Source organism: Rhinatrema bivittatum, chromosome 2 (assembly GCF_901001135.1).
Source record: "Rhinatrema bivittatum chromosome 2, aRhiBiv1.1, whole genome shotgun sequence".
In the NCBI taxonomy this organism is placed as follows: Eukaryota; Metazoa; Chordata; class Amphibia; order Gymnophiona; family Rhinatrematidae; genus Rhinatrema; species Rhinatrema bivittatum.
Genome location: NC_042616.1, coordinates 691391553 through 691419169, shown reverse-complemented (window position 1 = coordinate 691419169; position 27617 = coordinate 691391553). Strand labels below are relative to the sequence as shown.

At 43.5% G+C, this 27617-nt stretch overlaps 1 protein-coding gene across 6 annotated transcripts in view; it reads right to left on the bottom strand.

Moving 5' to 3' along the window:
- WWP1 (WW domain containing E3 ubiquitin protein ligase 1) overlaps window positions 1-27617 on the bottom strand; it is a 398863-nt gene that overhangs the window by 111497 nt on the left and 259749 nt on the right. For all 6 annotated transcript variants that reach the window (XM_029591608.1, XM_029591609.1, XM_029591605.1 and 3 more), the window contains 3 exons: window positions 14006-14078; window positions 13829-13900; window positions 2694-2782 (listed from right to left, as the gene is read on the bottom strand). In XM_029591608.1, the coding sequence (XP_029447468.1) occupies window positions 2694-2782; window positions 13829-13900; window positions 14006-14078 (234 nt within the window). The remainder of the gene's footprint in view (window positions 1-2693; window positions 2783-13828; window positions 13901-14005; window positions 14079-27617) is intronic.

The window sequence follows — 27617 nt, the reverse complement described above, 5'->3', positions numbered from 1 at the left end:
ATAGTAGCAGGCTGGGCATGCTCAGACTGCTGGTCAAAACTTCTAGAAACTTTGACAAAAGGTTTCCATGCCAGGTTCCATCGGCTGATGTCACCCATATGCGAGGACTACCAGCCTGCTTGTCCTAGGAGAGCGCCACCGTTCCTCCGAAAGGGAAGGATCAGACAGAAGGTTATCTCAGTCCATCAGAGGTATCCTGGCTCCAGGGGTCATATGGGTCCTCAGGCTTTTTGAAACCACCTGGAGAGGAGGGGCGTGGAGCCACGGGTATGGCCTTAGGTGCAGGCACAGGAAGGCTCGGGGGAACTATGTGGCCCAGAGGGCTAGGCCCTGACTCCGGGGATGCTGAGCGTGGTGCCGAGGGACCTTGAGGTGCAGATGGCACAGACAGCCCTTCATTGTCCGAGGAATCCCTGATGAGTACCAACTTGGACGCCTTGAGCTTTTGAGCCCTACGGGACACTAAGAGATCAGAAGGCACCGGCATCAAATGGGTTGGGAGGACACCGAGGAGGATGTCAAGGCTGTCCAACAATGGTTCCAGCCCAGTCACTGCAGTCTGCATCAGCGCGGGCATCCGTGCAGGGAGCAAGCCTTGAAGGCATCGGCGAAGGCACCGGAATCAGGGAAGGAACCAGTATCGGTGGCAGGGGCACAGGCTTCTGGTCGCGCAAAGCACGCTCCACTGCCAGGCACACATGATACTCCAACTCCGCCTCAAAGGCCTCTGATGATAGCGGAGGCTGAGAGGGGAGGGTTGGGCCCAACTCCTCCTCTGGGCCCCAACTAGTGTCAATGTCTGGCACCAGAATTGGTGCAGTGGTCCCAGATGGGGTCTCCTCGTATCTAGGCCTCTTATGCGGCAGGGCGAGAAGCACCATGGTCCTCACTGGCCTGGACCTGTGCTCAGACAGGGACCAGTGCCGATGTTTGCGGGATTTCCCATGGTGCTCGGCCCGGTCTTTCCCCAGCACCGAGGACACCGAGACAGCTGATCCCCAAAGCCCCCCTACCCCGCGAGCTTCAGGAATGGGGTATGACTGAGGGATCGAGGGTAATCTGTTCCCCTCGGTCCCTAGGAATTGAGGGCTCTGACGCCAGCATAGAGGGGTTGGATTTGCCTGAGCCGAAGACCTTCTCCATTTTATCTAGCCTGGCCCGTCGGCCCTTCGGGGTCATCTGGGCACACAATTCACAGCCGTGGACATCATGCGACACCCCCAGGCAGGGGATGCACACTTCATGTGGATCAGTTAGGAACACAGACCGGGGACACTGGGGGCATCGGCAGAAGCCCGAGGCAGCCAAGAGGCATGCAGACTGCGATGGCACGATGACCGATGGATATGGAAGAAGAAAATGTACTCACCGACCGAGAAGAACCCGGTGGGACCAAAGAGACACCCAGTGCAGGAAAAAAGATGCAAAAAAAAGAAAAAGATTTTGCAAGAAAAGACTAGTTTTCCCACTAAAGAGCGAGAGCTCCACCTCCGCGAGACAATAGCTCCACGGAAAAGAAAGGACTGAAGAAAGACCCTGTGTGAATGCAGGGATAGTGACATGCTGGGCATGCTCAGAGTGCCAGCCAAAGTTTCTAGAAATTTTAACAGAAGTTTTCCATGCTGGGCTCCATTTGATGATGTCACCCATGTGTGAGGACTACCATCCTGCTTGTCCTAGGAGAATATATGATTATAAGCTCATTTTTATTTGCAATTCTTAAAACATTTTCCAAAAGTTATTGGAGACCAATAATTAAACAAGACATCATAGCCTTACAGTGGTGAAAATGACTATTTAAGCACAGTTATAATGATTTGATGTTTCCACTTTGCTATGTGTATATGAAGGTCTTCTTTACCTTATTTTTCATGATATTGGTGGTAGTTCTTTTTTCATTGTTATATTGATACACTTCCTATCATGGGTTCACTTTATTTAAGTACAATATCTTCATAAACAGACAGGCAGTAATTTGTCTTTGTTTTGAGTGCCAGGATTAAAGATATTTAAGATGTTTTTCTGTGTTGAAGAAGAAAGGATTTTTGTGGCATTGTGTCCAGATGGGACCCTTACACGAGACTGCTCTATATTGTTCTCTGAAAAATTAATGATGAATCTTAGGAATTGAAGAATTTACATCATTCAAAGTGTGGAGAATATAGAAGGGTCTGGCCTGAAATGAGCCAGGTATCTATGCAAGGACAAAAAAAATACATTGTTTAGCTTTAGATGAGTAGCAACTACTGAGAGGCATTTTGTGAAGATTCTGGGAGCCACTCAGGCACCAAAAGAGAACTCTATACTGATAATGTTCATTCCCTACAATAAATCATAGAAATTTCCTGCAATCTTTGTGAATCAGAATGTGTGCATAAGCATTGTTGAGATTTATGGTGGAAAGCAAAATAAAAAGAGAGTATACTTGAGTTCATACCGAACTTTTCCCTCTTTAGATGCTTGATGAGGTTTCTGAGGTTCAAAATGGAATAAAGTCCTCCTGTATTTTTTTTTTTGGCATTAGGAAGTGTTTGGAGTATGCTGGTGAGCCTGGCACCAGTGCTGGCTAAAATGATAAAATCCATTCTTAAAAACAAAATCACTGGCCGAGATAATTTGATTGGCTAAATGGCTCTGGTCATGTTTCTAACTTGTATATTTTGTGTAATATTAGTATTTTAAAAATGGCTTACCTTGCCAGACCACCATAATCTAGCCCTTCTTCTCCTCTGAATATTACATACAATCGTCTCCTTAGGTCATATGGTTTTAAAGCCATGATCTGTCAAAAAATCAATTCACCAATAAGGACATGTATGGAGATGAAAACCTTAGTCTGAAGCACAATGTTACTTGTCTAATCAGGATATCACATTAATGTTATTTATTAGAAACAGTAAGGCATTTTGTTACTTTCGAACAGTAATTTCTAAATAAAATTCCTGGTCCCTTTGAGGCTTCAATGCACAAGTTCTTTTATACTCATTAGCAAACTGCAATTCTTGAGAACAATCAGAAAATCAACCAATTCACTTATTCTGTGTGTGCAGTGAATAATTCTCTGATTCATTTTAAAACAGAGAATGAGCTTCAAATTTTGATTACTAAAATAAAATATTCATCTTATGGTTTCATTTTTTAAAAGAGAAAGTGAAGTTGCTTACTTGTAACAGATATTCTCTGTAGACAGTAGTTTACAATTCACACAAGTAATATGATCATGCATCAGCTCCAGAGAGCTCTGAAAGTTTGTAGCTGATGCATGATCATATTAGCTGTGTGAGTGGTTAACTACTGTCTACAGAGAACATCTGTTACAAGTAAGCAACTTCACTTTCTTTTAAAAAAATGAAACCATAAGATGAATACTTTATTTTAGTAATCAAAAACCTCTCTGATCACTTGCGTTATTCTCATGCTGCAAGTGCCCCACAGCTTCTATCAGTTCCTTTTAAAAAGATTTTATTGGAGGGAAAACTCTGAAATGGTGGGAAGTAGATCTGTCAAACTACTGAACTGCTGTCTTCAGTGAATACCTGTTAAAATAAAGCAAGTTAGCTGGGAATTCCTTTGGCATAGAAACATCCTCTTCAGAAAACTAGATTGCTTGATTATCATTATGGGCAGTCTGTACAGCCATGGAAAAAAACTCAGCCATGTCAGTTGTCTCTGTCACAGCAGTAGCCGGATCAGATGTGCTTCATGCCAGTTCTGTTGACATTTCCCATTAAACAACACTCTAGTCCATGAATGGCACCAGCTGCACATGCCGCCATGCCCTAGCCTCAGCAGCGAACCTCTTTGGCTTATGCACCAAAGCATTCTGCTCCAATACGACTGATGGTGCATTGGCATGATACACCAAGTGGGACAACTATACCTTACAGAGTAAGCTCTGCATCGAGGACACAGACAGTGCCCTGGGCAGCCCTGGGTCCTGGTACATCAAATGTCTTGGTACCATGGAAATCCTTCCATACCACGAATGATGAAGGGACCTGCACCTCAGTGCTGAGGAGGGGCCCGCTCCTACAGGGCCACTTACAATGCTGAATTTTTCTTAGGCTTCATGGGGGGCGGCTCGAAGGGGGTCTCATGTCATTTGGGCTCTCTTCGTGGTGCTGGAAGCTTCCGTGTCACACTCAACCCCTAACTTGAGGTGGATTCAGAAATTGCCACCACGGGGGATCCTGTGTATGCGGGATCAAGGTGAGGAGCGTTCCCATTCCTGCACTGAGAGCTCAACATCCTTCTCTGAGACAAGTGGCTCTACTGTTCAGCCTTGCACCAAGGATTCGGGCTCTTACTAGCCTGGTGCTTTCCTCTGGGCCTCTATCTTCCAAATGCAATGCTGCTGCAACCTAGGGGACATCCAATCACAGCTGTAGAAATTGGAGGAGTTATGGTCTGGGACCAGGAAGCAACAGCAAATGGCAAGCATTAACTGTAATGGACATCCAACACCCAAAGACACAGGACTTGAAGCTGCTGAGCTTGGGCTTCTTGGCCTTCAAAATATTCAACTTAATTTCTTCTTAGACCTGAAAAGTTCTGTTGGAGGGTCTCCTGAAGCAGTAGCAATAGGTAGAAGCAGCAACAAGACAGTAACAAGATACAAGGCCAAAAGCTGAAAAAAATTTGAGAGAGATTGGACATATCTGTGCAGTAGCTCAGATGAAGAAAGAGTAAGAGGATCACGAGGCAGCATGAGCACACAGAACCTCCCACACATACTCTGTAAAATCTTTACTGAGCTCTGACAACTGAGTCCATGTCAGTGCTGTCAGATTTCGTCACTCATGCATAATGGTTAATTCATGACTGCTTGTTGACAGATTTAAAACAATTTTGCTTTCTCTGAATCAAGTTTAACAGTTCTATATAGGTGAAATTCCCCAGCTAAGGGTTGTTTTCAACAAAAAAGGAAGAAATAAGTAATAACTGCAAACAGAAAAGAAAACCCAAAATCATTTCACTTCATTTAAAATTCATAAACCATCCAGACTATTGCCTGCCCAAGATAGTAGACAACAAATTTAAAAATATGATCCAAAATCAAAACAGCAAATTTAAACAAAATTAATATTAACTAGGAGGCATTCCATGAAGTTAGCAAGTAGCACATTTAAGACTAATCGGAGAAAATTCTTTTTCACTCAATGCACAATAAAGCTCTGGAATTTTTTGCCAGAGGATGTGGTTAGTGCAGTTATTATAGATGGGTTCAAAAAAGGTTTGGATAAGTTCTTGGAGGAGAAGTCCATTAAATGCTATTAATCATGTTTACTTATGGAATAGCCACTGCTATTAATTGCATCAGTAGCATGGGATCTTCTTAGTGTTTGGGTAATTGCCAGGTTCTTGTGGCCTGGTTTGGCTCTGTTGAAACAGGATGCTGGGCTTCATGGACCCTTGGTCTGACTCAGCATGGTAATTTCTTATGTTCTTAACTCCCTCATTCCCACCCAAAACCCAACTACTATCAAAAGAACAGTCTACCCTCAACCAGTCACATTATTTAACCTTCTATCATTCTCCTAGAAACTGCCACATTTTTTCTTTTTTTTTCCTGAATGTCATGAAATTAAGTTCTATCCTGACATCCAAATGGCTGAATTCCATAACACCAAGCCTGTCACAGAAAAAGCATGCTTATAAAATGAAGCCTTACAAGTCTCTGACTTTTTAGGGACTTGCAAGAAAGCACAAGAGAAACATAGAATCTGCTCAGAGATACACCACTCAATCTATGTTAATAGGCTGGCTCCACCCCCTCAAAACCTGAAAGATCATAATCATAAGTCTGAATTCTACTCTCCCCTTCAAAGGCAACTGATGGAGTCTGCATAATAAAGGAACAGCACTATGTATACGAGGTAAACCACAGATGACTCTGGCAGCCATATTTTGCATCACCTGAAGTCGATAAATACTCTTCTTAGAAAGACCTACAAACAAACTATTGCAGTAGTCTTAATAATGGCATCACTGAAGCCTGCACCACCAGACAGATGATGCATCTAACAAAGATGACAATTCCAGAGTTAGTTAAAGTTTAACACACCCATTGGCCCACTCCAGAAATAAACTCATATCAAACACAGAATCGATCAATACTCTTAGTTCTTTTACCTTTCCTACACAGCCCATTTCAATATCTCCTATCTTAACGGTTAGGATGGCATCACTGCTCTCTGTGAACAAAAACTCATTCTTACCTGCTTTCAACAGCATGACTATCCAAAAGCCACTAAGAGAAGACATACAAGTTTTTATTTAAGGCCTCCATAGTCACTGCAGAATCAACCCCTGCTGGAACCACCAATTGGACATCATCTGCTTACAGTAAGACCTAGTGAACACATCAAAGCTCCCAAAGGGCACATAAAGATGTTAAAGAGTAGGAGCGATAGTGAAAACACTAAGGGCCAGATTTTCGAATCTACACCTGATTTTATAACATGCGCACGCAAGGGGGTGCACACTTGTGCACGCCGAGCCCTAGGGGAGCCCCGATGGCTTTCCCCGTTACCTCCAAGGCCGCTCCGAAATCGGAACGGCCTTGGAGGGAACTTTCCTTTTGCCCCCCCCCCCCGTCTTCCCCTCCCTTCCCCTATCTAACCCGCCCCCCAGCCCTACTTAAATCCCCCCCCCCACCTTTATTATTTAAGTTGCGCCTGCCTCTGGGCAGGCCTAGGTTGTGCGCACCGGCCAAGTGCAGGCGCGCGATCCCCTGGCCTAGCAGGCCTTCGGAGGCCTCTGGCCCTGTCCCTTTTTTTCAAGCCCTGGGATATACGCGCGTCCCAGGGCTTGCCCGCGTCGCCGAGCCTATGCAAAATAGGCTCGGCATGCGCAGGAGGGGTTTAAAAGGGTTACACACAGCAAGGACCGAGCACCACCTGCTAGAGTCGGTGGCTGCGCACTGCTAAAAAGCAATCAGAGTGTGTGATGGTGCCTTCCTTGCCAGTGCTCCCTAGCCCCTTATGATGCAGAACAGACAAAGAGGCTATTACTTTGACACGACGATGACAGAACCCTGGCATAACTGTGCGCTGCAAAGATAGAGAATGCTGCCTGCCAGCGTCTGAATAGATGACCCCTATTGTACCCGATGCACATACTGTGCTCCACTATCGCACTAACAAACAACGGAGTGAATAGGAAGAGTATGACAACTGTGTCCCCAGTACCACTAGGGCTCCGATTATGGCATGGTAGTGGATGGCATTCTATGAAGTCACCCACATAGTACCCCCAATACTTGATAACGTTCCAAGAGATTAAACACAGCCCTTGAAATTGCATTGGGACTGGCTCACCATTTCCCACATGGAACGGCAGCAGCAAAGTCCCTGGCAACAGATGGTGCCCATGGTATTCTGGGGTAGTGTCCTGCGGCATCCATCTGCGTCCACTGGTGCCCACTGTGCTGGCGGCCGTAAAGCCCATAGCATTCTCGCACTCACTAACGATGGATCGCATCAATAGCACCAAACGATTCTGCCCCCAGAGCTTTGATGGCACTTGACCATGTTTCGACCATTTTGACGGTATATAGTGCCATCCCTGGCGCCCATGGACATCGACAGCCAAGCAGCACCAATAGAGACCCTGAGGCCCGAAGGTTCTGATGGACCTGCAGTACCAAGGTTGCCAGAGGTGCCTGCAGGCAAAAGCTCTGCAACCCCAACATGGGTTCAGCACACCTCATCAGTGCCCAAAAACACAATCCAATGTCACCCATGTGTGAGGACTACCACCCTGCTTGTCCTCGGAGAATGATTTGATGAGGTTTAGTTGGAGTAGGGCGCCTATGTTCAACACTCATCGACCGAGCCACCACTTTATGTCTATTTTCATAAATTTGATGATTGTTATTCTGGATGATAGGGGTTGCAGGAATTGATTCCATTGTGTTCGTAACTCCCATTGAAGGCATCACATGTATAGTCGGTTAAGTGTCCTAGCAGTGTTAAAATGTGACATGCTGATGCGTGACTTTGCTGTAGGATGTGGGTTGCAAAGGTTCAAAGCTTGGTTGCTCTGCCCTCTGGAAGGAAGGCTCTTGACTGTATGGAGTCTATTCGAGCCACTAAGAATTGGACAGACCGAGTTGGATGTAAATTTGACTTTTCATAGTTTATGATGAAGCCTGGAGTCTCTAAGCAGAGTATGGTGGACTCTGTGTGGGAGGAAAAATTCATATTCCAGAATGGTGTAAATGAGCTACTGCCACAGCTAGGCACTTTGTGAAGACTCTTGGAGCTGATGATAGGCTAAATGGGAGTACCTTGTACTCTCCCACTGTGAAGCAGAGGTAATTCCAAGAGGACGTGTGTATAGGGATATGTGCATATGCATCTTTGAGGTCTAGGGAGCACATCCAGTCCTCTGGCTGGATGAATGGCAAGATGGTTCCCAGAGATGTCATTTTGAATTTCTCTCAGTGTAGGTGTTTGTTGAAAGATCTGAGATCCAGGATAGGATGTAGGCCCCCCAAATTCTTGGTGATGAGGAAATATTTGGAGTAATAGCTGTGACTGTACTGTGAATGGGCTAACCCCCTGGATGGCATTCTATTGTAGAAGTGATTGCACTTCTAGCGCTTATTATATGATTTATGATAATCAAGCTCTTATTATTTGATTTATGGTATATTAGCTTCCCTTTATTGTTTATAAGAACATAAGAAAATGCCTTACTGGGTCAGACCAAGGGTCCATCAAGCACAGCATCCTGTTTCCAACAGTGGCCAAACCTGGCAAGTACCCAAAAACTAAGTCTATTCCATGTTACCATTGCTAATGGCAGTGGCTATTCTCTAAGTGAACTTAATAGCAGGTAATGGATTTCACCTCCAAGAACTTATCCAATCCTTTTTTAAACACAGCTATACTAACTGCACTAACCACATCCTCTGGCAACAAATTCCAGAGTTTAATTGTGCGTTGAGTAAAAAAGAACTTTCTCCGATTAGTTTTAAATGTGCCCCATGCTAACTTCATGGAGTGCCCCCTAGTCTATTATCCGAAAGAGTAAATAACCAATTCACATCTACCCGTTCTAGACCTCTCATGATTTTAAACACCTCTATCATATCCCCCCTCAGCCGTCTCTTCTCCAAGCTGAAAAGTACTAACCTCTTTAGTCTTTCCTCATAGGGGAGCTGCTCCATTCCACTTATTTTGGTAGCCCTTCTCTGTACCTTCTCCATCGCAATTATATGTTTTTTGAGATGCGGCGACCAGAATTGTACACAGTATTCAAGGTGCTGTCTCACCATGGAGCGATACAGAAGCATTATGTTATTTTCCGTTTTATTCACCATTCCCTTTCTAATAATGCCCAACATTCTGTTTGCTTTTTTCACTGCCGCAGCACACTGAACCGATGATTTCAATGTGTTATCCACTATGACGTCTAGATCTCTTTCTTGGGTTGTAGCACCTAATATGGATCCCAACATTGTGTAATTATAGCATGGGTTATTTTTCCCTATATGCATCACCTTGCACTTATCCACATTAAATTTCATCTGCCATTTGGATGCCCAATTTACCAGTCTCACAAGGTCTTCCTGCAATTTATCACAATCTGCTTGTGATTTAACTACTCTGAACAATTTTGTGTCATCTGCAAATTTGATTATCTCACTCGTCATATTTCTTTCCAGATCATTTATAAATATATTGAAAAGTAAGGGTCCCAATACAGATCCCTGAGGCACTCTACTGTCCACTCCCTTCCACGGAGAAAAGTGTCCATTTAATCCTACTCTCTGTTTCCTGTCTTTTAGCCAATTTGCAATCCACGAAAGGACATCGCCACCTATCCCATGACTTTACTTTTCCTAGAAGCCTCTCATGAGGAACTTTGTCAAACGGCTTCTGAAAATCCAAGTATACTACATCTACTGGTTCACCTTTATCCACATGTTTATTAACTCCTTCAAAAAAAGTGAAGCAGATTTGTGAGGCAAGACTTGCCTTGGGTAAAGCCATGCTGACTTTGTTCCATTAAACCATGCCTTTCTATATGTTCTGTGATTTTGATGTTTAGAACACTTTCCACTATTTTTCCTGGCACTGAAGTCAGGCTAACTGGTCTGCAGTTTCCCGGATCACCCCTGGAGCCCTTTTTAAATATTGGGGTTACATTTGCTATCCTCCAGTCTTCAGGTACAATGGATGATTTTAATGATAGGTTACAAATTTTTACTTATAGGTCTGAAATTTCATTTTTTAGTTCCTTCAGAACTTTGGGGTGTATACCATCCGGTTCAGGTGATTCACTACTCTTCAGTTTATCAATCAGGTCTACCACATCTTCTAGGTTCACTGTGATTTGATTCAGTCCATCTGAATTATTACCCATGAAAACCTTCGCGATTACGGGTACCTCCCCAACATCCTCTTCAGTAAACACCGAAGCAAAGAAATCATTTAATCTTTCTGTGATGGCCTTATCTTCTCTTTTTTTTTAAATTTGATATTTATTGAATTTATATGTACTACATCAAGTAAAATTACACTTGAATGGGGTATACAGGAATGAAAGATTAATTTCATTAGTTACAACATAGTCATTTACAAATAATAATTAATTAATTCTTTCATTCAATTCTGTCTATCAAGCCCTCAAATGAAATCCTTTACATTACTCAAAGCAATGTTTACATTACTCAAATCAATATTTGACTATAGGATATATTTTACTATTAAGGGGTCTAAACTCCTTCCAAGAGCAATTTATGGTGCCTCTGGGGATGAACTCATCAATGACTTTCCTTTCTCAATCAGGAAGCTTGTTAACTGGTTTGGTTGTAGGAATATATATGTCTTCCCTTCAGATTTTATTAAACACTTACAAGGTTATTTTAGAATAAAAAACATAACCAATTGTAGTGCTTGAGATCTTAATAGAAGGAATTGTTTCCTACGTTTCTGAGTCTGACGAGAGAGATCTGGAAATATTTGCAGCCCAAAAATTCTTTTGTCCTGTTTTGAAAGTATTTCCTAAAAATCCATTCCTTGTCAGACTCCAATGTAAAAGTTACAAGAAATGTAGCTGGTTTTATTAAGTCAGATTTTGTTTTTTCCAACATCTCAGAAATATTTACATTCTCATCTTCATGAGCCAATTTTAATTCTTGCATAGGTATATTTTCTCCCAATGCAGCTTCAGAGGTTTTCTTCAAAGGAGGAAGGAAATATATTTTAGATATAATAGGTAATGTTGTTTCTGGTATGTCCAATACCTCCATTAAATACCTCCTCCAAAGCTGCATTGGGGTAGAGATTGTTGATTTAGGAAAATTTATACAACGAATGTTTTTACTTTTAGTGACATTTTCTAAGTTTTCAACTTTATAACGTATATCTTGATTTTCTTTTATTATCGCACATTGTATATCATTAACTTTCCTTATATCATTCTTAATGGAATTAACATCACTATTAAGCTGTAAATTATTTTTCTCAGACTTCAATACCCTGCTTTCTATCTCTTTCATATTTCCCAATAATATTGATATTTGTGTACCAATGTTTTTATTTAATGAGTTAATAGCTTCCCATATTAATTCCATGGTAAAGTTCTGGGGTCTTACCAGATCTTGAAATTGTATCAGGGAAAGCGCAGTTGGTTCTCCCTCAGGGACTACCTTAATCACTCCGTCTGAGTTTCCTACCACCTCCACGTTGGTAAACTGTTCTTTCTGTTCTTCCAGGTGGGATACTTGCCTCAAAGGAGGTTCAATCTGGCCTTCCCTTCCAGTTAATCCAGTTGCCCCCACTCCACCTGGAGCCTGTCGGCTGGGTTTGGTGGTGGTGTTCTCCCTTCGGAGGAGAGAGTTGATGATAAAAGCTCAGGAACGGTAGATGGCTCTTCTTCTCCCCTCCTATCGTTCAGGAGCTCTCTGCCTCCAATCTTATCCTACGAAGAATGTGTGAGTCCATAGGTCCCAATGTAGGTTTAGCCGTTACAACATCAGAGGCTTCCTTGGCCTTTCTTTTCCGAGAGGAATGTGGCATAAGGAAGAAAAGTTTTAGGCCTATTGAACTTACACAACCTTCTGCACATGGTGCATCATCTTTGACACTTGGTGTGTCTGCAATGTATGAAGTTTCAGCTTCTGCATCGGACGTGCCAATTTTGACGTTAGGTCATCCTTGGCAGTTGTAACGGCTCTTGCGGCCTAGAGGAAGTCATCTCCACCACAGAGGATTTTGCCTTATGAGTTGTCGACTCTTATGTCGCCCCTGATTTTCTCGGCTTCATTCTAGCTTCTCTGGTGGAGGCTGGTCGGTGCTCCAGAGAATAGGATTTTCTCAACTGAACCTGGGAAGATTTAAATCTTCCTCGATCTTCTCGTTCCCCTGAATAAGCTGAAGAGGTAGAAGAGTGTTCTGAAACAGGGGCATCCTCCATCCTGAATCTTGTAATTTTTTCAACTCTCTGCTATTGTGCCCTGTGCGACATACGATCAAAGTCGCAGCAGTTTGCCTGATCATGGCCCAGGAAAACGCAACAATAACTGTGGCCTTCTATTATGGACATAATATGGCCACAACCACAATATTCAAATCCTGAAAGCTTCTTCTGAGCCATGATGAGCACTGAAAAGTGCTGTTTGGTGTTCGTATTAGCAAGGTTTGTTTGTTTGTTTGTTTGGGTTTTTTTTTACTTTGTAAGGAAAAGAATCATGAGTGAGATTTCATCATCTGTGCTCTGCACAGACGAAAAAGAACTGAGGAGACTCCTAGAAGCCAATCGTACGGAAAATACCACGCATGCTCTGCAGGCAAAAAGCTCTAAAGCTTTGAGAGACAGCTCCACCTAGTGCCATCTGATGACATCACCTTGAAGCATGGCTAATTCAGCCTGCTTATCGATAGAAAAAAGTGAGAATTGTTCAAAATTTGGTTTGGTGTGCCATGAAAATTGAACAAACTTGAAAGTGTGCCACAAAATTTTAAAAAAAGTTGAGAACCACTAATCTAGGGGACTTGAGCTAGCTATATATATTTAAGATGGCTTTATCACTCGTAAGAAGAGTTAGCTAAAGATAGTCGTAGCTAAAAAAATTCCACTGAAATCTGTGAGTAGATCTATGGAAAGCAGTGGAGGAGTTTGTGGACATCTGCATATTACCACTAGAAATGTAAAACTGTAGTCATTTGCAGCATAACACAATTAGGACTCAAATGTCAAAGCCATCTACCTGGGTAAAATGGCTTAACTGAAAACTGGCCTCTGTATGCAAGGACTTCCACAGTACATGTAATTTAAGCGAGACTGCAAGGTATTCTTGGGGATGTGTGTAGGGAAGGGTAGAGAAAATAGTGCATATATAGGACATTTGAAAAAGTGAAAATGCTATTTTATCCCAACTGCACAAAATAGTAAATGCTTTTAGTGATTAACAATGCTAATTTTCAAAGAGGAACTATTCAGCTGATTTCTCTTCGAAAATTAATGGAATGTATACATGCTAATAGTGCCTACATACTTTACAATTGCAGAAGTTGTTTGAAAATTGCCCTCTTAATGTGCATATGGAGCTAGATTTTCCAGGCACAAAGCTTTTTTGCACTTTATTACACAATTGCAATAAAGGGCAGTAGTAGTTTAGCAGTTACAACTGCTATAGTGATCATATCCTATTACACCATCAACAAATAAATCATACACAGTAACTCTGGCATTATTCCACAATATTGCCAAAACATATTTGGCACTAAAATACTAAATATCAGCATACATTAAATTCATTCAACAATTTTTATTTAATAACTCTTTACTAATATAAATGTTAACACTTTTTTACTTGTTGGAAGGAGTCTTCAAATAGTGTCTGCCTGGATACCGTGATTTTTACATGGCTGGGCAATGCATTTGACTGTAAAAGATACATAAAGAGATCCATTAATACAGGTTTGTGCCACAAACAAATCAACTGACAAAAACAAAACAAAACAAAAAATAAACTTATGGAATGCCTTACCTGGCACAAATAACGGAAATGAGCAAGTTTCCACCTAAAGCTGCGTTCATAAGCAATTTGTGGGCCTTTCGTTCTGCAAAGAAATACATGCAGAAAAAATAGTGGTAGAGGTCAACAGTTGGCATCAGATCTGGATCAAAAACCTAAAACTTTTTATCGCACAACCAAATTAAATTTAAAACAAATATACATAACACATTACAGCAAATGTAAAGGATCTGACAGAATGAAAAGCAGACAGGCTGGCAGGTAGATGCCAAGCAAAGTCCAGAGCAGTACATAACTGGTTAACGTGTCTCATCAATGCAAGTCTAAAGAAAAATATCGTCAAAAAAAATAACAGTCATACAGTCCTTGCAAGTACAGTGTATTCCATACAATAGTACTAGGGGAATGACACACAAGTTAACATATGAAAGCTATAAACGGAAACAGGACAATATCTCAACATCCATTCAAAAGATCTGGATTTATGAAATATTCATATACTACACAAATCTTATGCATATTCTTTGCAGATATCCTGAATGGCAAGAGGTTCTTCTAGGACTGGGTTGGCAACTGCTTCTGTTGAAACAATAGAAACAGCTAGTGCAGTTAACCAGGGCAACTGAAGCCTCTCAAGTACAGTCATCAGAGAGAAAGCAAAATTGCTTACCTTGTAATAGGTGTTATCCCAGGACAGCAGGATGTAGTCCTCACATATGGGTGACATCACTGACGGAGCCCTATTGCGGGAAAACTTCTGTCAAAGTTTCTAGAAACTTTTGACTGGCACTGTGAGGCCAATGAGCATGCCCAGCATGCCATGATATTCTCTGCCACGGGGGTCTCACTCTAGTCTCGTATTGTAGCAATAAGCTTTAGCAAAAAATAAAATAATAAAAGGTATGAGACCCAACTCCGCGGGGTGGCGGGTGGGTTTCGTGAGGACTACATCCTGCTGTCCTGGGATAACACCTATTACAAGGTAAGCAATTTTGCTTTATAGAAACATAGAAACATAGAAATGACGGCAGAAGAAGACCAATTGGCCCATCCAGTCTGCCCAGCAAGCCTCACACTTCTTTTTTTCTCATACTTATCTGTTTCTCTTAGCTCTTTGGTTCTATTTCCCTTCCACCCCCACCATTAATGCAGAGAGCAGTGATGGAGCTGCATCCAAGTGAAATATCGAGCTTGATTAGTTAGGGGTAGTAACCGCCGCAATAAGCAAGCTACACACATACTTATTTATTTACCCAGACTATGTTATTCAGCCCTTATTGGTTGTTTTTCTTCTCCCCTGCCATTGTAGCAGAGAGCTATGCTGGATATGCGTGAAGTATCAGTTTTTCTTCTCCCTTGCCGTTGAAGCAGAGAGCTATGCTGGATATGCGTGAACTATTAGTTTTTCTTCTCCCCTGCTGTTGAAGCAGAGAGCTATGTTGGATATGTATTGAAAGTGAAGTATGCATTGAAAGCCACATTATCTATCAACAAATATTGAATAAGCCTAATAATTGGTAATACCTATAGCTTATGAACTCTTCGATAATTTTACATACTCTTGCCCACCCCTGTTTTTTTTGTTGGTTTTTTTTTTTAAATATGGAGATGGCAGGCCTCCATCCTTCCGCTCCGTGGAGGTGGAACACCAACCACTGGCCACTGGCATCCCGCTCCGTGAATGCCTCTGTGGCTACTGCCGCTCCGTGCAGTGTTTTGCTGCCTCCTCTTTATACACTTCCTCTAGACCTGATGGATCCACAGTGTTTATCCCACGCCCCTTTGAAGTCCTTCACAGTTTTGGACTTCACCACTTCCTCCGGAAGGGCATTCCAGGCATCCACCACTCTCTCCGTGAAGAAATACTTCCTGACATTGGTTCTTAGTCTTCCTCCCTGAAGCCTCAGCTCGTGACCTCTGGTTCTGCTGATTTTTTTCTGACGGAAAAGGTCTGTCGTTGTCTTTGGATCATTAAAGTTTTTCAAGTATCTGAAGGTCTGAATCATATCACCCCTGTTCCTCCTTTCCTCCAGGTTGTACATATTTAGATTCTTCAATCTCTCTTCATATGACATCCGATGAAGACCCTCCACCTTTTTGGTCGCTCTTCTCTGTACCGCTTCCATCTTGTCTCTGTCTCTTTGTAGATACGGTCTCCAGAACTGAACACAGTACTCCAGGTGAGGCCTCACCATGGACTTGTATAAGGGGATAATCACTTCCCTTTTCTTACTCGATATTCCTCTCTCTAAACAAGGACGACAAGATTCTCTAAGAATCTTGTCGTCCTTGTTTGTCCAAACAGTAGTGAGCTCTAAAGGTGTGAAGAGAACTCCATGTTGCTGCTTTACATATATCAAGAACTGGCACTGAGCGATAGTGTGCTACTGAGGTTGACATTGCTCTTACTGAATGTGCCTTTACTCGACCTTGAAGAGGAAGGCCTGCTTTTTCACAGCAAAACTGTATGCAATCTGCTAACCAGTTAGATAGAGTATGTTTACCCACTGCTTTACCCGGCTTGTTTGGATCATAAGATACAAAGAGTTGAGTGGATTTCCTGTGGACTGCCTTGCGGTTTAAGTAGAAAGATAGTGCACGCTTACAGTCCAAGTTATGTAAGGCCCGTTCTCCTTGCATAGAATGAGACCTTGGGAAGAATGTGGGTAAAACTATGGATTGATTCAAGTGGAATTCCATAACTACCTTGGGGAGAAATTTTGGATGTGTACGGAGAACCACTCTGTCATGTAGGAATTTTGTATAGGGTGAGTACGTGACAAGTGCTTGTAGCTCACTAACCCTTCTAGCTGATGTAATGGCTATGAGGAAGATAGTCTTCCATGTGAGAAATTTAAGATCACAGGAATCTATGGGTTCGAAAGGAGAACGCATGAGTCTTGTTAAGACCAGATTCAGGTCCCATTCTGTGACTGGAGGTCGAATTGGTGATCTAATTTGAGTTAAACCTCTCATAAACCTGCTGACAAGAGGTTGTGTGGATATTGGCGCATCCCCCATCTTGTTATGGTAAGCAGAGATTGCACTTAAGTGTACTCTTACAGATGACGTCTGAAAACCAGAGTCTGAAAGATGGTATAAGTAGTCTAGTAAAGAAGGTGTAGGGCAGGAGAAAGGATCTATACCCTTTTGCCTGCACCATAAAGTAAACCTCCCACTTGGAAGAATAATTATTTCGTGTTGAAAGTTTACTTGAAGCTATAAGCACTTGAGATACATTGGTTGAAAGATTGAGTGATTGTAAAATCAAGCTTTCAACATCCATGCTGTTAGGGCTAGGGATTGAAGATTGGGATGGCGCAACCGACCCTGATCCTGAGTTATGAGAGTGGGAGCTACTCCCAGGTGAATGGGATCCCTGACAGAGGTCTAGAAGTGTGGGAAACCATACTTGTCGAGGCCAATAGGGGGCTATGAGTATCATGGACCCCTTGTCCTGTTGTAGCTTCACAAGAGTTTTGGTTATGAGTGGTAGTGGAGGATACGCGTATAGAAGGCCTGAGTTCCAAGGGCGAGCAAAGGCGTCCTTGGCTGGCTGGTTTTTCTGTTTGTGTAGAGAATAGAATTTGTCCACTTTGTGATTCAGATGTGACGCAAAGAGGTCTATTGTTGGTTGCCCCCAAAGTTGAAATATCCTGGTCACTACTGAGGGATCCAGGGACCACTTGTGTGGTTGGAATTGACGACTGAGGCGATCCGCCACTACATTGTGAATGCCTGCCAGATAAGTGGCCCGGAGAAACATTGAGTGGTTCAGGGCCCAGCCCCAAATCTGTGCAGCTTCTTGACAAAGGAGATACGAGCCTGTACCTCCTTGTTTGTTGATGTACCACATGGCTACTGTGTTGTCCATTTGGATGAGAACAGTCTTGTGTGAAAGGCAGTCCTTGAACGCATGTAGCGCATAACGTATAGCTTGAAGCTCCAGGAAATTGATTTGAAATGTTGCTTCGAGTTTTGTCCAAGTATCCTGGGTTTGGAGAGTGTCTATGTGTGCTCCCCAACCCAAGGTGGATGCATCTGTAGTTAACGTTATCTGTGGGACTGGCTGTTGAAAGGGTAGGCCCTTGCGCAAATTGTCCTTGTTTACCCACCAAAGTAGAGAGGAACGTAGTTGGTGGGTTACTTGAATTTGGGAGTATAGTGGTTGAATGGCTTGGATCCATTGAGACCTTAATGTCCATTATGTTACTCTCATGGCAAGCCTTGCCATAGGAGTGACAAACTGTGGAGGCCATGTGGCCTAGTAAAGTTAGAAACTGGTGAGCTGTAGCTTGTTTCTTTGAGTGAATTGAGTTTGCCAGCAGGGACAGAGTTTTTGCTTGATCATCTGGTAGAAAGGCCTTTGTAAGGATGGTGTTTAGTTCTGCTCCTATGAAGTGAAGCAGACGAGACGGAGTAAGATGGGACTTTTGACAGTTGATGAGAAAGCCCATAGAGTGAAGTACAGTAATTGTGCGATTGAGAGAAGCTAGAGCTCCTTGTTGAGATTGACTTCTGATGAGCCAGTTGTCTAGATATGGAAACACATGGACACCTTGCTTGTGCAAGTGAGCTGCTATTACTGCCTGACATTTGGTGAAAACTCTGGGAGCAGTGGCAAGTCCGAATGGCAGAACCTTGTATTGGAAATGCCGTTGCCCCACCATGAAGCGTAGATACTTGCGATGAGGGGGAAATATTGGAATGTGGGCGTAAGCGTCTTGTAGCTCCAGAGAACAAAGCCAATCTCCTGTTTGAAGAAGTGGAAGCATGGTGCCTAGAGAAACCATCCTGAATTTTTCTTTCTTCAGAAATTTGTTGAGATTTCTGAGGTCTAGGATGGGACGAAGGCCTCCGGTTTTCTTTGGAATGAGGAAATAACGGGAATAGAATCCTCTGCCTCTCTGAGACTGGGGCACCGGCTCTACCGCCCTGGCTTTCAGAAGGGTGGATAATTCTACTTGTAACTGAAGCATGTGATTTTCGCTGAGATGACACTGACTTGGTGGAAAATCTGTGGGAATTGAGAGGAAACTGAGTTGATATCCTCGATATATTATTGATAGGACCCATTGGTCTGATGTTATTGGTATCCAATTGTTGTAAAATGTGGATATCCTGCCTCCCACTGGAAGTTCTGGCTGAGGATTTGAGAAAAGGCTGAGTTCTCTGGATGAAATTTCAAAAACCAGCAGCAGGTCCTGTCTGTGGGGCAGGTTGAGGCCTAGCTGCTCTCTGCTGTTGTGGTTGCGGCCTTTGTTGTATTCTAGAAGGCCTGGGTCAAGATGCTGGAGTGTAATACCTCGCTGTCGGTAAAAAGGTCTTCTGGTGTCCTTTCGTTGAGGCCTACGCCCAGTGTGTGTAGGGGGATCCTGTGGGAGGGAAGACAGCTGTCTTACTGTTTCCATGTGTTCTTTTAACTGAGACACAGCATCCTGGACCATGGATCCGAAAAGGTAGTCTCCCAGGCAGGGAAGATCCACTAACTTATCTTGAACTTCCGGCCTAAGGTCTGAGGCCTTGAGCCATGCCCATCTCCTGGCACTGATGCCTGATGCAGCCACCATTGAAGCAGTTTCGAAGCCGTCATAGGCCGCCCTGACTTCATGTTTTCCGGCCTCCAAACCCTTGTGGATGATGGCCTGGGCAGCCTCCTGATATTGAGTAGGGAGAGATGGGACTAATTCTTGAATTTGTTTCCATAAATTTCTTTGATACTTGGTCATGTAAAGGTGATAGGAAGAAATCCGAGAGTTTAACATGGCCCCTTGAAACACTTTGTGACCCAGGGAATCCAGAAATCTATGGTCTTTTCCTGGGGGGTTTGATGAATGCATTCGTGTTCTTTTTGACCTTTTTTGTGCTGATTCTACAACCACTGAGTGGTGGGGAAGTTGTGGAAGGAGTGGATTGTACTAGGTAGATACTGTCCATTCTCTTATTTACTGCTGGGAAAGAGCAGAGATGTTCCCAAAGACGATGTTGCAATTGTAAGAGAACATCATGTATAGGAATGGCCACTACCTGTTTTGGAGGGTCGACGAACTGGAGTACCTCCAAGGTTTGTTGCCTGGTGTCCTGCTCTGTTTCTAATTTAAAGGGAATGGAATCCGCCATTTCCTGTACAAAAGTGGTAAAGGTGAAATCCTCTGGAGGAGATTGTTTCCTGGGATGTGGTGGTGATGGGTCAGACATAAAATCTTCTGATGTCGTCTCTGAGGCAGTATCACTCCAAGTATCATAATCTTGAGTTTGATGTGGAAGTGCTGAAGTCCTAGGTGGTGGAGGAAGGCCAGAAGGTCCTGGTTAAGGATCATCAGGAGAAGAGTCTTCTGGATTATTCTCTCTTGGATTAGATGGGAAAGAACCTAATAAATCCTGATATCTTTTCATAATGATGCTATGCAGTGCTGACTCTGAAGATCTTGGAGCCCCAGGAAGGAGTGGCACCGTTGGTGAAGGCTTTGGCATCGAAGGTATTGGTGTCTTCGATGGATGTCTTGCAGTCACCGATGCTTTTCCCTTTTTCCCTTCTGTCAGTGCGAGGGTGAAGATGGGCATCGGTGCCGGAACCGATGAAGTCATCGACATCGGCATATTGTCCGATAAGACAGAAGGCATCGACGTTGGAATAGACGTCGAGGGCATCAGTGGAATCGATGTCACTGGCATCGGGGTTTTCCCCGGCATTGGGAATGATCCCGGCAGCGGTGATGTCACCGGTATTGAGAATGCCATCGTCATCGGTAAGGTTACCGGCATCGGTGACGTCACCAACATCATCGCCGGCATCGGCGTGGTCGCCGGAAGCTGGTCTTTTAGGGCTTGCATTATTGCTTCTTTGATGAGCATGAACAAGTCCTGTGGGATGGCTGGAACGGCTGGTGCCAGTGGAGGAGGAGGAGACGATATCTCCTGCGATGCCTGTACCGGATGTATCGAAGTAGGCCCGGATGGTAGCGGTGTATCTGTGTGTTTTTGCCGCTTCGCGCTCGGTTCCCCCGGGGAGGGAGCTAACGGTGATGTCAAGGCATGACTATGTCGATGCTTATGCTTAGGCCTTATTTCGGTTACTGACCTTATGGATGCTGTCGACGGTGTTGGCGATGCTTTATCTCCAAATCCTTCCAGTCGACGTTTTTTCAGCAGGGGATGATTTTTTTGTAACTCCTGCTGGGGATGATTTTGTGGACGTCGAAGGTGAAGGAAGGAGTTGTAGGTGAAAAAGATGTTCCATTTTTTCTTGCCTAAGTTTCCTTCCCTTCAGAGTCATTTCATGATATTGTTGGCAGGACAAAATGTCATGTTTTTTGCCCAAACAGACGACACACTCTAGGTGTGGGTCTGTGACTGACATGGTCCGATTACAAATCGGGCATTTTTTAAAACACGAAGCCATGTCAATATAGACAGCCGTCGATGACAATAGAAAGTTTTGTGAGAGAAAAATATCGTTCTCACAATGTGAAAAATGGTAACAATTTCTCACCATCCGGTGAGAAAAAGGAGAGTGAGATCCCGTATGGGAGAAATTTCTTTGAAAAAATTGACTTTTTCAGTCAAAAGTGAGTAAAGAAACTCACAGAGCTCCTGTCTCCACGATGCTTACAGCAGCGCGGAAAAACAAAGACTAGAGTGAGACCCCTGTGGCAGAGAATATCATGGCATGCTGTGCATGCTCAGTGGCCTCACAGTGCCAGTCAAAATTTTCTAGAAACTTTGACAGAAGTTTTCCCGCAATAGGGCTCTGTCAGTGACGTCACCCATATGTGAGGACTAGCATCCTGCTTGTCCTGGGATAAAGAAGAGATAAAAGCAAGTTGTTGTTTTTTTTTACCATAAACAGTGTTTTCCATAGATAGCAGGATGAATTAGCCATGATCTGTGATTGTTGTCATCCAGTGGCACTGAACAGACTCGTCTCTCCTACCCAGTAGAATTCTGAGCTCTACTTAGCATGTGCGGGAATCCCCACACAGGCATTGCCTCAAGAGCCTCATCAGTATATATCATAGCTAATTATAACTAGGTAGTAGATTCTCCAGAAAGGAGGGCAGATAGCTCATGGCTAGCTCATCCTAAGAAAAACTCCATTTATGGTAGGCAAACTTGCTTTTTCCCCATCAATAAACAGGCTGAATTAGCCATGATCTGTGAGGAGTCCCAAGCTGATGGTTGCAGCAGAGGGTGTACTGAATAAGCAACCCAGAATCCACTGCAGAGAGTAGACTACTGAGAGAACCAGTAACACAAATAAATGATTGTGCGCAAGTACAGTCAGTCTTTGGGAGGTTGTTCAGACAGCAATGGGATGTAAAGGTGTGCACTAATCACCAAGTTGAAGCTTTGCAAATGTACTCTAAGGATACTACCCTAAAAAGAGCAATTGAAGGCAGAGCTCTGAGCTTATGAGTTGCGACTGAGTTTGTGAGCTCCATTCCACTATCCAGGTGGCCAATGTACATTAGATGCCAAGTCTCATCATGTTGTATGCAACAAATAGATGTGAAATCTGGAACTGTGGTTGAGTTAATTGCTTATACTAGATGAAGACTTTTACATTCTAAGGCATGAAGGGCTCTTTCTCCTTCATGGACAAGCAGTCTCGGAAATAAGGTAGACAATACGATGGATTGAGTGATATGAAAAACTAAGACAATCTTTGATATAAAATTTGGGTGAGTGGGAAGGACTACCTGATCACAGAAAAATCATATGTATGGCATACAGTGGGCATGACCCTGGAGCTTGTTGACTGTTGTTGCTGAGGTAACTGCAGTGAGGAATGCTACTTTCCATGTCAAAAACTAAAAAGAATCTCTTCTCAGTGCCCCAAAACATGGCCCCATGAGTTGAAAAAGGATTACATTCAAGTCCCACAGAAGGGGAGGTTTTTGTATCGGGGGCTTTCATAAAACTAGATGATATTGAATGTGTAGAGATGGATTTAGTGTGTACATGAATGTGATAAGCCTCTAAGGCATTGAGAACATGTGCGATGCCTCCAGGCATAGGATGCACACTTCATGCGGATCCATTAAGGACACAGTCCGAGGCATCAACGGAAGCCTGACGTAGCCATGAAGCGCAGAGAGCCCGCAAAGACTTGAAGGCTGGCAGACACCGAAGGAGAGGAAAAACCTCACTGACCAACGAGAAAACAACCTGGGAACCAGAGAGAGATCCAGCACAGGAAGAAAAGAAGCAAAAAAAACACTTTGTGGAACGTTTCCCACAAAAAAAAAAAGAGCACGAAACTTTGTCAGAAGTTTTCCATGCTGGGCTCCATCTGATGATGCCACCCACTTGTGAGGACTACCATCCTGATTGTCCTATGAGAACCTTGCCTACCCCGGGGATGTGAGATGCTGCCATTGTCTTCAAGTGACCCCACTACTTAACTAACTCATGAAAAATAAAAGCTGTTTCTGGAACACGCCGGCCATCCCAGACAGTATCCGCTCTAATACAGTATCAGTCCTCAGCAGGACAGAGTCCTCCTGTGAAACCTTGATGCTCCACTCCTGAAGAACAAGGGGAAATCCATCCCCCTTCAGCCAGCAGGACCTCTCTGTGCCCCCGGCCGGACCTGTTGCATCAGGCATCTGTGAATCCCTGGGTGTAACCCTGTATAATCTGACATCTGAGAACATGCCAAATGCCCCCCACACACTGTCCTTTGGCTCACATGGGATTCTTCACTGGGACTGAGACCTAGAGAAATCTGCTGTGCTCTTTGTCTCTTATGCCTTAGGAACATCAAGTGAACAGCTCATAGCGGATCCATCTCGCATTACCTCACAGCCCGCTTCTCAGCCCCCTCATCCATAGGACTACAAGGACATAAAGCCAAATCTAGACCCCCCCCCCCCACTCCGGATTCTTTCAGGGTTTTTTTTTTTTATTACAGGATGTTGGCAACTTTGTGCCCCACTGTGGGGATGTGGATGATTCCCCCTTGCTGCCTTCCTTGCAAGAGAAGCCCAAAGTCGCAGAAGCCCAAAGTCGCTCTCCTGCGGGTCTCCTGATGGCAGGGGAAAGGGTAGAAATTGATCCACTATCTCCCCCCAAAGCTAATTTTTGCTTCTGCCAAAATACCTGCCCACGGTCGCCTTGGTGCTTTCCTAACTTTGCAGCATTGCCACTGAGGCAGCCCCACCAGAACTGACACCTCCACGGAGACTCAGAGGCTGTGCACCGATCACGTCTGAGCCGCACGTGCAACATATGAGCTCTACCGTCCCTGCATCCTAACTCCCATACTGAACCAGTCACCAGCCCCTGCTCACCTGCCTCACCCAGGGAAGACTGGTTCCACCAGGACCTAACAACCTCCTGGGAGGACTCTCTTCTTCTTTTCTTTTTCTCCTAACTCTACTCCAGACTGCAGGTTTTACATCATCTACCATCTGCTGGAGACAGAGAAATACTGAGGTACTGCAGGTACAGTGTCAGTACAACTTTTTCTGTCTCCATCTGCTAGCAGGGATGCAAAACCCAGGAACCTGAACCAATATGGGTACGTACAGGGAACAGCTTTTAAACTAGATCAAAGGGGTAAGCCAACAGTTGCTCAGCAGCGTATGGGTCGGAGGGAGTTATCTTAGAATGAAGTATGAGAGTTAGGGTAACCCAACAGAGAGGTTCCAATAAAAACAAAAGTAGTTTATGTGCCTATAAGTAAAGAATCACCTGAACTAAAAGATTCCAAATTAGCCCTGTCAACTGAAAAGCAGGTTGTTAATACACACAAAAAACACACTTTGAAATGTCAGTATGCCAATGCCAGAAGTCTAAGAAGCAAGATGGGAGAGTGAGAATGTACAGCAGTGAATGCCAACAGACTTAATTGGCATTGCAGAGACCTGGTGGAAGGAGGATAACCAAGAAGATAGTGCTATACCAGAGTACAAATTATATTTCAATGATAGGGAGGAGCAACTTGGTGGGGTTGTGGCACTTTATGTCCAGGATGGCATAGAGTCCAACAGGATAAAGATCCTGCAAGAGACTAAATACATAATAGAATCTTTAAGGTAGATTTTAAAAGCCTTGCGTGATGTGCGAGCTGTTGTGAGCACGGGTAGAAATTATGCGCCTGGCACAGTGAGCGCATGGCTATGCGCTTCGCTTGTGCGCGCAACGTTGTGTGGCAAGGTATTTGTGCACGGCTCACCTCTATGCGCACGGATCGAGACGGCGGACAGGGCGGCGAACGGGACCAAATGGTGACGGCGACCACATAGACAATATGGCGACCACCTCTGAGGGAGGACCCTTGGATCTGACCGGGGTCTAGCCCTGCTAGGGCAGATCAACCCAGTGGCACTGGTCCCGGCAGTTTTTTTTTTTATCATCTTTCGACTGGGATTAAGGGGTTTGAATCCCTCCTGCAACTTTCGAGATCTCAATTGGAAGGAAGAAGATCCTATCGTGCTCCTGTGACTGTTTGACCCGGGTAGGCTGATATAATATTTCCTCTTTATATTTTTACCTCTGGATATGCCTCCCAAACGCAAAGGGAAAATCAGAATGCTTCCCTCTGTATCTGATATCCCTCCGGGTCAACGTACTATTCCACAGTACACAGGTTCCTACCCAATCGAGGTGGCAAAAGTCCCCGCTGGAGAGATAGGAGAAGGAGCCTCCTTCTCACCTGGGGAGGTTTCATTTAGCCCCCCAAACCTGAGGATAGCCTCGTTGACATCTTCACAGACTTCCGACAACAAGGTGGTTGTTATCAATGAGCCAAAGAGCACATTAATAACTACAGAGGGTACATCTACGGAATCTGTGAATCTAACAACAGCGACGAGTAAAGAGAATAAAGCATCTACAGCTATAGGAGTTACTCCTCAAAATATTATGGATATTCAATTGAAGCCGTCTGTAGTCACTTTAGATTCATTGTGGGACTTAATGGTTCAGCTTAGGTCTGAAGTTCAGAAGTGTTCCCAACAAATAGAAGCAGGTGTAATAAAATTGGATACTTTTTCAGTAGAAAGTAATACTCAGTTTGAAGATCATAAACTTCGGATACAGACGCTGGAATCTGAGACAAAAAAAGGGCTGGAAATGCAGACTATTATCATCCAGGATCAAACATCTCTGAATAGAAAGCTGGAGTATATGGAAAATTGATTGAGGCGTTTAAACCTTAGACTCTTGAATTTCCCTAAAATAATAGGTGAACAGCCTAGAGTCACACTTAGAAGATATCTGACTGAGGTATTGAAAATTAAACCAGAGAGTCATCCATCATTTAATAGGGTGTACTTCCTTCCATTTAGAAGTTCAGGGGGAAGGAGGGAACAACAACAGTTGCCCCAATTAAATTTGGGAAACTTAAAAGAATTTCTTGAATCTTCTGTAGTAGAAATAATAGAAAGAGCCACCCTATTAATATCCTGTGTATATGAGCAAGATATCTCTTTAATTATGCGTAGTTACTTTCAAAATCTAAGGGTAAATTTTCATGGGTGTTTTATACAAGTTTTTCCAGACCTAGCAAAACCTACTCAGGAGAGGAGGAAAGGGTTTCTTGCCTTACGGCAAGAGGCCCTATCAATGGGAGCATCGTTCCAACTGAAGTTTCCTTGCAAGTGTATACTGAAAGTAAATAATGAAGTATATGTATATTTTTTGCCTGAGCATTTAAAGTTGTTTCTTGAATCCCGGAAACGAGCTCTTCAAACCTCCTCTCTGATATTAAGTCCCATAACCTAGGTATATAAAATAGTGGGTAGGATGCATGAGATACTTTTAGACAATGTTATTTCTTTTTTGCTGTATTAGCTCCTAATTCTTAATTCTTCCATATCCAAATTTCAGCCTCTTAGTGGTCTAAGTTAGAAAGAATGATTACTAATGGATATGTATTATAACTTGTTGAAAAAATGTTTTCTTTATTTCTGTGCAAAGTTTATTGCTTTGTAAATTTATTGGAAATGTTAAAAAAAAAAAAAAAGAGGATCTGACCAGCAGAAGATGTCCGTGATCTTCAGGTACTGCAACAATGCATGCTTTATATCCAAACATTGCAACTCTTTTACCTGAGGTGCCATAGGATCCAAAATTGGAAAGGACATGGTGTCCACTGACTGATTTAAATGGAATGAAGACACCCCACCTTCGGCAAAAAGGAAGGAACCGTCCTCAAGGAGACTCCCGAATCCAAAATTCTCAAAAAAGGCTCCCTACATGGCAAGGCCTGAAGCTCTGAGATCCAACGAGCCAAACAAATTGTCACCAAGAAAACTACCTTCAAAGTGACAACTTTCGTAGTAGCTCGTTTCAGAGGTTTGAATGGAGCCGCACACATGCACTTAAGGACTATGTTAAGGCTCCAGGAAGGACAAGGCTTCCAAACTGGAGGACATAAATGCTTTGCTCCCTGGAGAAAATGCACCTCATCCAGATGTACAGCTAAAGATGCCCTTTGAATCTTACCTCAAAGACAGCCCAAAGCCGCCACCTGAACCCTGAGGGAATTTAAGGATAAACCCTTTACCAAACCCTTTTGCAGAAAGGCCAAAATATGTGCTATAGAGTCTCACATACGATCTACTCCTTGCTCCATACACCAGGCCTCAAAAACTCTTCATACCCTCACATACGCCAA